The 10,022-nt window shown below is 49.5% G+C and overlaps 1 protein-coding gene across 1 annotated transcript; it reads left to right on the top strand.

Annotated features, from left to right (window-relative positions):
* The first annotated feature begins 2,079 nt into the window (after window positions 1-2,079).
* On the top strand, window positions 2,080-5,769 carry MAF (MAF bZIP transcription factor). The gene has a single exon (XM_042919795.1). The coding sequence runs from the start codon at window positions 2,274-2,276 to the stop codon at window positions 3,423-3,425; it is 1,152 nt and encodes a 383-aa protein (XP_042775729.1). The 5' UTR covers window positions 2,080-2,273; the 3' UTR covers window positions 3,426-5,769.
* Window positions 5,770-10,022: the final 4,253 nt, after the last annotated feature.

The following is a 10,022-nucleotide window of genomic DNA, read 5'->3' as shown; positions in this document are numbered from 1 at the left end:
TCGGCTTGGCGCACGCTTGCTTTCCCCCAAATAAATCTCGGTTTCTCCGACTTGCCTATCGCTTTAAAATCTTAGAAACAGTTGTTGGTTCTTTCTTTTCTCTTCTTTTTCTTTCTTTACTTTTTCTTTCTTTCTTTTCTTTTTTTTTTTTTTTTTTTTTTTTTTGCATAAGCTTTAAATGAATCCATCTAGAAAACTGAACAGTTATTAGCATCTGCAACGGGGAGGGGGAGAGGCAGCCCCCCACCCCACCCCACCCCCACTGTGGGTTTCCGGGCTGGTCGAGAAACCGCGGTTTAAAATTTAACCCTTCGAGGGGAGTTGGGGAAGGCTGGGGTGTTGTTTACCCCCACGTACAAACACCCCTTGCTTCTCTCCAGCGCCAAGTCTGAAATAATTCAGTGAAACGTGAAAGTGCAAAGGGCGCGCGGGACCCTGATAAACAGGAGTCAGATTTCATATGGGGGTGGGTGAGCGTGTGCGTGAGTGTGCGTGTGTCTATGGGGGAGGTGGGGTGAGACAGAGAGAGACAGAGACAGAGACAGAGAGACAAATATGAATCTCTAAGACCGAACTCGGGCCAGAGGTGGAAGCCCAAGGGCAGAGCCCGGCTGACCAGGCTCTGAGCTTCTGCGGAGTTAACTCGCGTAGGCGTTCGCTCCCCCCATCCTAGGGTACGCGACGCCAGCGGGCAGCCAGTGCCCGCGCGTAATGGCCCCCGAACAACTTATCTCCCTTCCTTCAAAGAGGGCGACAAAACGGGCTTTCTCCCCGCGCGGACTCGGAACCACTCGGGCTGCACGCGGAGAAGTGGCGTCCTGCGCGCAGTCGGGACCCTGAGCCCCCAGCACCCTTGCGCCCCCGAGCGCGCGGGCCCCGGGAAGAGGGACAAAGAGTTTGCGCTCTTTGGTTCGAAGGGCCAAGTTTGAGCTCCGGGCACAGCCAACGGCTCGGGGAAGGAAGATCCCCGGAGCAGACACCTGGGTGCCAAAGGTGGAGCAAAGAGGAAAAGATGCCGAGCGAATTCGCAGTCCCGAGGATGGGGGCTCCCGGGGAGGGGAGACAGGCCAATCCCCCGGCAGAGCGAGGGGAGGGCAAGCCGGCGCTCCGGAAGGCAGGCCTCTCTCGCGCTCCGAAGTAAAGCAAACGGTCCTCCCGGGTTCCCGAAGCCCCTCGGGACTACTCCTTCCCCTCTTGCGCCAAACTTTGCGCCAGGCTTCGCTCCCTCCCTGGGAGGCTGCGGCGCGCAAAGGGTTAAGCCAGCCTGTCCCAGCTGACAGTCAGCTGATTGGGCCCTGATTGACAGCTCCGAAAAGTTTCCTTGTTTCTATCTATTATGCTAATCGCGGCCGCTCTCGCCGCCTCCCATTGGCCTGGAGTACCAGTCAATTTCCCATTTGGACCTGACGTCACACGTGCTATAAAACTCAGCAATTGCTTTAAACTCTTCTTGCTGGATCAGAGGCTTTAAAATCTTTTTTCATCTTCGAGCTGTGGCTCGGGCTGCTCGTCGGCTCGGCCTCCCCCCTTTTGCTCTCTGCCTCGCCTTTCCCCAGGACTTCGCTATTTTGCTTTAAAAAAAAAAAAAAAGGCAAGAAAGAACTAAACTCCCCCCCCTCCCTTTCCTCCAGCCGGGCTGCACCTCTGTCTTGCACTTTGCACGGAGAGAGCGCGCGAGGGAGAGAGAGGAAAGGAAAAAAAAAAATAAAAAGAGCAGGCAGAAGAGAAGGCGAGAAGCATGAAGTGTTAACTCCCCCGTGCCAAGGCCCGCGCCGCCGGACAGCCGCCCGCCGCGCCTCCAGCCCCGAGCGGCCGCCGCGCGCGCCCCGCCTGCAGCCCGGGCCGGCGAGGCGAGCCCTCCTTATGCAAAGCGCGCAGCGGAGCGGCGAGCGGGGGACGCCGCGCACCCGGCCGGGCTCCTCCGGCTTCGCCGCCGCCGCCGCCGCCGCCACCGCAGCCCGCGGAGGACCTTCCCGAGCCTGAAGCCGCCGGCTCGGCACGCACGGAGGCGAGCAGGCGAGGAGGGGCCGGGGCGAGCGAGCGAGCACATTGGCGTGAGCAGGGGGGAGGGAGGGCGGGCGCGGGGGGCGCGGGCAGGGCGGGGGGTGTGTGCGCGCTCGGAGCTTTCGGGCCAGCCACCGCCGCGCGAGCTAGAAGCGCCCCAGCCCGGCAAGCTGGCTCACCCGCTGGCCACCCAGCACAGCCCGCTGGCCCCTCTCCTGCAGCCCATCTGGCGGAGCGGCGGCGGCGGCGGCGGCGGCGGCGGCAGGAGAATGGCATCAGAACTGGCAATGAGCAACTCCGACCTGCCCACCAGTCCCCTGGCCATGGAATATGTTAATGACTTCGATCTGATGAAGTTTGAAGTGAAAAAGGAACCGGTGGAGACCGACCGCATCATCAGCCAGTGCGGCCGTCTCATCGCCGGGGGCTCGCTGTCCTCCACCCCCATGAGCACGCCGTGCAGCTCGGTGCCCCCTTCCCCCAGCTTCTCGGCGCCCAGCCCGGGCTCGGGCAGCGAGCAGAAGGCGCACCTGGAAGACTACTACTGGATGACCGGCTACCCGCAGCAGCTGAACCCCGAGGCGCTGGGCTTCAGCCCCGAGGACGCGGTCGAGGCGCTCATCAGCAACAGCCACCAGCTCCAGGGCGGCTTCGATGGCTACGCGCGCGGGGCGCAGCAGCTGGCCTCGGCGGCCGGGGCCGGCGGCGCCGGCGCCTCCCTGGGCGGCAGCGGCGAGGAGATGGGCCCCGCCGCCGCCGTGGTGTCCGCCGTGATCGCCGCGGCCGCCGCGCAGAGCGGCGCGGGCCCGCATTACCACCACCACCACCACCACCACGCCGCCGGCCACGGCCACCACCACCACCCGACGGCCGGCGCGCCCGGCGCCGCGGGCAGCGCGTCCGCCTCGGCCGGTGGCGCGGGCGGCGCGGGCGGCGGTGGCCCGGCCAGCGCCGGGGGCGGCGGCGGAGGCGGCGGCGGAGGCGGCGGCGGCGGCGGCGGCGGCGGCGGGGGCGCGGCGGGGGCGGGGGGCGCCCTGCACCCGCACCACGCCGCGGGCGGCCTGCACTTCGACGACCGCTTCTCCGACGAGCAGCTGGTGACCATGTCGGTGCGCGAGCTGAACCGGCAGCTGCGCGGGGTCAGCAAGGAGGAGGTGATCCGGCTGAAGCAGAAGAGGCGGACCCTGAAAAACCGCGGCTATGCCCAGTCCTGCCGCTTCAAGAGGGTGCAGCAGAGACACGTCCTGGAGTCCGAGAAGAATCAGCTGCTGCAGCAGGTCGACCACCTCAAGCAGGAGATCTCCAGGCTGGTGCGCGAGAGGGACGCGTACAAGGAGAAATACGAGAAGTTGGTGAGCAGCGGCTTCCGAGAAAACGGCTCGAGCAGCGACAACCCGTCCTCTCCCGAGTTTTTCATGTGAGTCTGACACGCGATCCCAGCTAGCCACCTTGATAAGTGCTCCGTGGGGGTCCGACTCGGGTGTGGGCTTGCTACTTCCAGAGCCGTGCTCGCCGCCACCTCGCCCCCTCCCCTGCCGAGATAGGCCCCGTGCCCCTGCACACACACACACACACACACACACACACGCACACACACACACACACACACACACACACACAGCCTGCTCCCAGTTGGCGGTGGTGGTGGCTGTTTTTTAATGGGGAGGGAGTGGATGTCTGGCTCATGGATTGCCAATCTGAAATTCTCCATAACTTGCTAGCTTGTTTTTATTTACAAACCGCACCCCCACCCCCCCCACCATGTTCAAAGATCTCAGCAGAGTTCGTCATGCTCACCTTTGAAGCTGGCATCATTCACAGGTTTTGTTTTTGTGGGGTTTTTTTTTTTTTCTTCTTCTTCTTTTTCAGTTCATGAGCTGGTGTTCATTTTCTGTGTGTGTGTGTGTTTTACTTTGGATTTTTTTTTGTTTTTAATTTTACTTTTTTGGAGCTTGCTGTGTTGTTGCCCTTTTTCCCCCCGACCTCCACCCTCACGCTCCTTCCACCCATCTCCTCAGAGATAAAAGAAAAAAAGAAAAAGAAAAAAAAAAAAAGGCTAAGTTTTTTTTTCCTCCTCCTGAGTTCTTCATATGTGAGATTGAGCTTGCAAAGGAAAAAAAAAAATGTGAAATGTTATAGACGCAGCGCGCTGAGTTCCATCGGGTTTTTTTAGCATTGTTATGCTAAACTAGAGAGAGAGAAAAAAATCCTCATGAACCTGCCACAATCAAGCCCGCATCAACCTTCTGGGTGTGACTTGTGAGTTTTGGCCTTATCATGCCAAATCTGAGAGTTTAGTCTGCCATTAAAAAACTCATTCTCATCTCATGCATTATTACGCTTGCTACTTTGTCTTAGCAACAATGAACTATAACTGTTTCAAAGACTTTATGGAAAAGAGACATTATATTAATAAAAAAAAGCCTGCATGCTGGACATGTATGGTATAATTATTTTTTTTTCTTTTTTTTTTTTCCTTTTGGCTTGGAAATGGACGTTCGAAGACTTATGGCATGGTATTCATACTTTTGTTTTATTGCCTCATGACTTTTTTGAGTTCAGAACAAAGTGCCACCCTAGAGCCTTCTTCCCATGAAAGTTTGCATCCCCCAAACTGCTTTGAGTTACTCAGAACTTCAGCCTCCCATTGGAAATGCACTGAAGGCATTCCTTGTCAAAGATGCCAGAATGGGTTAAAAATCTAACAGTAAAGAACTCTTCATGTTTCCTTTTTAATAAGAATGACACCCCACTTTGGGGACTAAAATTGTGCTGTTGCAGAAAGCAGTCTAAAATTTATTTTTAAAAAAGAAAAAAAAAAAAAGAATTCTGCCCCGTGATTTTTGGTTTGTTTTATTTTTATTATTTTTTTTTTTTTCTTTTTGGCTTTTGGTCATTGTCAAATGTGGAATGCTATGGGTTTCTAGTATATAATTTAATTCTAGTTTTTATAATCTGTTAGCCCAGTTAAAATGTATGCTACAGATAAAGGAATGTTATAGATAAATTTGAAAGAGTTAGGTCTGTTTAGCTGTAGATTTTTTTAAAGATTGATGCACTAAATTGTTTACTGTTGTGATGTTAAGGGGGGTAGAGTTTGCAAGGGGACTGTTTAAAAAAAGTAGCTTATACAAGCATGTGCTCGCAACTTAAAATATAAGTTGGGTATGTGTAGTCTTTGCTATACCACTGACTGTATTGAAAACCAAAGTATTAAAGGGGAAACACCCCTGTTTATATCTGTAGGGGTATTTTACATTCAAAATGTATGTTTTTTTTTCAAATTTAAAGTATTTGGGACTGAATTGCACTAAGATATAACCTGCAAGCATATAATACAAAAAGAATTTGCAAAACTGTTTAGAACGCTAATACAATTTATGCAGTTATAAAAATGGCATTACTGCACAGTTTTAAGACGATGCAGATTTTTTTACAGTTGTATTGTGGTGCAGAACTGGATTTTCTGTAACTTAAAAAAAAAAATCCACAGTTTTAAAGGCAATAATCAGTAAATGTTCTTTTCAGGGACTGACATCCTGTCTTTAAAAAAAAAAAAATGAAAAGTAAATCTTACCACAATAAATATAAAAAAATCTTGTCAGTTACTTTTCTTTTACATATTTTGCTGTGCAAAATTGTTTTATATCTTGAGTTACTAACTAACCACGCGTGATGTTCCTATGTGCTTTTCTTTCATTTTCAATTCTGGTTATATCGAGAGAAAGAATAATCTACAATAATAAACTGCATTTTTTTTTTTGATTCTGTGCTCAGCTTCTTAGTGTGCAGTTTAACTGGGCCCAAAACCGCATTAGAAGTGTAAAATGCATCCTTTTCTCCAGAGGAAGGATTAATGGAGGAGTAGGGAGGCAATCATTCAGGGTGAAACATAGGCTATTCTGTGAGGCTGGGGGAAGGGGGGGGGGACAGTCCCTTTGAATAATTAGCAATATTTAATATAAATGTAAATTATGACCTCTCAAAATGCCCTTCCCCACAAGTTTCCAGTTTTCAAGTGAGTTGAGACATCATTGCCCTCTGGTGAAAACAAACAAACGAAAATCCCAACCAGAGAGAGTAGGGCCTTCTCAGCATTGCCCTGAGCTTCTGGTCCAACAGCAAGCCCATCTAGAAAGAAATGGGCCTGGCAGACGGGGCTTGGACACATATGCATTTAATGGTAAAGATAAACAATTCTTGCCTTTTCGCTAAAATTGAGTATTTTTCCCTTCTTCCCTTTACACACTATGATTTTCTTGTTAGCAAGGCCTGCCACGACTTAACATCAACACTTTGGACAAATCAAATTGTTTGTTGGTTTTTGGTTTTGGGGGGTTTTTTTGTTTGTTTGTTTGTTTGTAATTTGGAAGGTCATTTGTCTTAAATAGGAACAAGAACCCCCCTCCCCCTTACTTACATAACCCCAAGTACATCTCTGGATTTGAACTGTGTTATTAAATCATACTTCACTGTGAATATTTAGCAGAGGGCTTCTCCACTTAGGCGAGCTGGCAGTGATTTCCAATCACCTTAACTCCAGAAATACAAGCGAGCAGAAAGTAATGCCTTGGTCGAATAAAGGCTGTGCTTTAATTGATGGGTATTTGCCCCCAAAGAGGCTGTGTCAGGAGGCTAACTTAAAAAGATGACTGAGAAAGTCAGTCCAGCCACCTTCCCTAACAGCACTGACCTATTTTAAAATGACACAAATTCATGCAACTAATGTTACAAATCCGTGCAGTTTGCACTCCTAATCAACCTCCCAGAGAATGCTAAAAGAATGTTAGACAAAGCCAACCCTGTTTGCAAAATATAGCCAAACATGATGACTTCTGTTTTATTTTCTTTTCGGGCTTTTGGGGGGTTTTTTGTTTTGTTTTGTTTTGTTTTTTAAGATAATACTGCAACTCTGAACGGAGGCCTTATTTTGCAGAAAACAGGTTGCGCTTGGCGGGGGTGAGCTCTGACCAGTCGATCATCTTGTCTTCCTTCCTCTTTTTCACAGAACGCGAAGACACTATACCCACTGCATTTAGACCTTCCCTTTAGGTGCCAGTTTGGATTGAACTCCTGAATCCACACTTAATGTTGCTTAACTAAAGTCTTCATGGTACATGCCCTTCTTCGGTGTGCTGAACTTAGCTAGCTGTTCTCTGCTTTGGAGATTTTTGTTTGTTTGTTTTTTCGTTTTTTTTTTTTTTTTTTCTCTCTGATTCCCAACGAGGAGATACGCAGTTTCCCCCTGAAGAGGCAGAAATGGAGATACCATTTATGCAAGACGCTCGGCCTCAGAGGAAAGCTTTTAGGCAAACACATTCTCAAAATAAGCCACCCTTAAGCATTTTGTTAGGACTCCACAGGGCTGCTCAGTATCATAAGCGGGGTTTGGCCCCCAACGTTAGAAAGCAGAGAGGCGCTGGCAGAATGGGGTTTGGGTGGCTGGTTTTAAAAGAAGGTTAACTCCTTAGTGAAGGGCAGTTTTAGAGATCACCCTTACTAAAAACTTTGCAGAGTGCTAAGAGTGGCAAATGCGAATGCACGCGTGTGTGTGTGTGTGTGTGTGTTTAACAAAGAAACCCCAAGTTCTACCGAAGTGCCCTTAGCAGAAATAAGTCTCCAAATTAGAAAACGAGAGAAATCGTGTAAGGAAATCTAGCTTTCCCTTTCCACTGCATCTGAGTCCTTGTCTAAATAGTGTTCAAATTCCTTTCATTCCACTTACAGAACTGAGCCCACTCGTGAGTTGGAGCCATGAGTGGGATACCCCACGTTTTGGAAGGCCCAGCAATGCGTACCTACCAGTGTAGTCACAACATGAAATTTATGCGCGAACCGTACATTAAAAATGTATTATTATTATTATTTGCGGCCTTGGACGACACCCTGCCCCTGACTTCTGTTTAGTTTCCTTTTTAAAGAAAAAAGACTGTGCTAGAGAAGAAAGCTAGCAAAGTCTAACCTCTGTGCTGGTAACTATCCCCCTTGCCTGAAGGTCTTCTCTGCCAACCTAGCGGAAAAAGCGCATGGATGCTTCGGGCTCCACGACGCGAAAAACTAAAGTAGGTGCCATTGTTTTCAGCCTGCAAGATCAGCTTTTAAAAATCCACTGAAATTTAGAGGAGATCTCCATGTCCATTTGTAGGAAGAGAAGGCTCCCAGAAGGTAACAGCTAGCGTTTGGGAAGCATATGTAGACACACACACTCTAAATAGTACTTTTCCACACTTCATTGTTTCTCTGGCAGATAATGTTACTAAGAAGAAAAAACAAAAATTGCTCGCCTCCCCCTCCCCAAGCGGATGCCATGGGTGGGGAGTTTTAGCCCAGCCGAAGCGGCCTGGCTGTCTGGTAGGCCCTGGATAGTATCGTATTTATCAGTGATGTCGAACGCCTTCATTTATCAGCCATCGCTGGAAGTGAAAACACCGCCCGGCAAAACGCAAAGTTAGTTAAACCACACCCTCCAGGTGCCTTTTTTTCCTCCACTTTGCCGCTCCCAGGCCATTCATAAAATCGCCTCCCTTGTATTTCCCTACTTTATATTTTTTTACCAAAAAAATAATAATAATAATAAATAATAAATAAAAAGCGTAAGAACCTTTCCCAATGTATCTGACACGGTCATAGACTGACATCGAAACAGACAGAGATGCCACGTCCTGATCTTGGTGAGGACACGATGTCTGGGTGCCATGATTTTCCGCCTCCATGCCATACCCACCTGGGCCCCTCTCCCAGTGGGAAATTATTTATTATGTAACGCAAGAGTCTAATGCCCTGATCTTTTCTCCCTCCTACCTTTCGCCCAGTAGTTTTTATTTAGTAATGTCAACTCTGGATACTTCTGTTCTCGCACAGGACCTCCCCGATGCCAAACCACCGCTTTCCTGCTAAACACGATGAGCAGCGCAAGCCACAGCCACCTTCACAGACATGGTCTGCAGCAGACCTGTAGGGCTGTGTTCTTAGCGCCTCCCTGTCTGAATAACTAAAGTTGCTTCTGACACAAAGGTTCCCAGACTATAGTACGTTGGGAGGCTTTTGTTGATGTTGCCCTAGCTTTGTTTAGGCCAACTTACTTCCGTATTCACACACTCTTGGCTTTAGAAAACATTCTCCTCTGGTATTCTAGGCCAATCAATATTTTTAAAAGTCTGCTTGCCACACAGGTGTCTCTATTTTTTGCCTGTCGGTAGTTAAAGCCTAACCGAGGTGGATGGGAGGCTAAAATACATGAGTGACAACCTCCAGCCATTCGACTTCCTTGCCAGGGAAACACACAGCCAGGCTCCTGGCTTTACTTTTCATGTAAACACGCATAAAAGGAATTGGGAGGCCAGATTCCTCCCCCTTTAGATGGCTGATTTGAGAGGCTCCCCACTGTGATTTACTTTCATTTGATTTCTAAAAAATAATGTTGCCCCTTTCTATGAAGAAATGTCTTAGTCTTGTTGTTGTTTTAAGGGAAGATTTATCCACAGTGATGGGCTATAATTTCCACCGCTTCTCATTATTCCTGAAGATGCTGAATGAGTTCTTCGGGGTCGGTGTCTTCCTTGCCCTTTCGAGGCAAATAAGGGAAACCTGAAGTTTGTCCTCACTCCGGGCTCGCCCTAAATGGGAAAGATGTCCCAGGTCCAAAGCAGGGCCTACAGTGGCCGTCTGTGTGAGTGATGGTCCAGGGTCCGGACGTCTGAGTCAGGATTTGTTTGTTTGTTTTTGCATTTGTTTTAAAACCCAGCAGGAGCCCTACCCCACCTTCTGATAACCCTGCTTTTCTCACTTTTGATATAAATCTTCAAACCCTAGACATCAAACAGCCCCCAGAAAAGGGGAATTCTCTTCAAGCCTTGCTCCGCCCAGGCTCCTGAACAAACCCAGCTCTGTCTAGCACTTTTTCTCCAGCGGGGGGTAGGGGACAGGGTGAGAGAATTTCAGTCTCCCAGGCTGTCTCATGATTGTCGGGGCATAAAGGAGTACAGTCCTGTAACAATGCCGGAACATCTTTACCCTTT

Source organism: Panthera leo, chromosome E2 (genome assembly GCF_018350215.1).
Source record: "Panthera leo isolate Ple1 chromosome E2, P.leo_Ple1_pat1.1, whole genome shotgun sequence".
NCBI lineage: Eukaryota > Metazoa > Chordata > Mammalia > Carnivora > Felidae > Panthera > Panthera leo.
The sequence above is the reverse complement of the archived record's forward strand: the minus strand, read 5'-3'. Positions and strand labels throughout refer to the sequence as shown.

Excerpts from the sequence above, each read along its gene's own strand:
- MAF (XM_042919795.1), top strand. The coding sequence starts at position 2,274 with ATGGCATCAGAACTGGCAATGAGCAACTCCGACCTGCCCACCAGTCCC.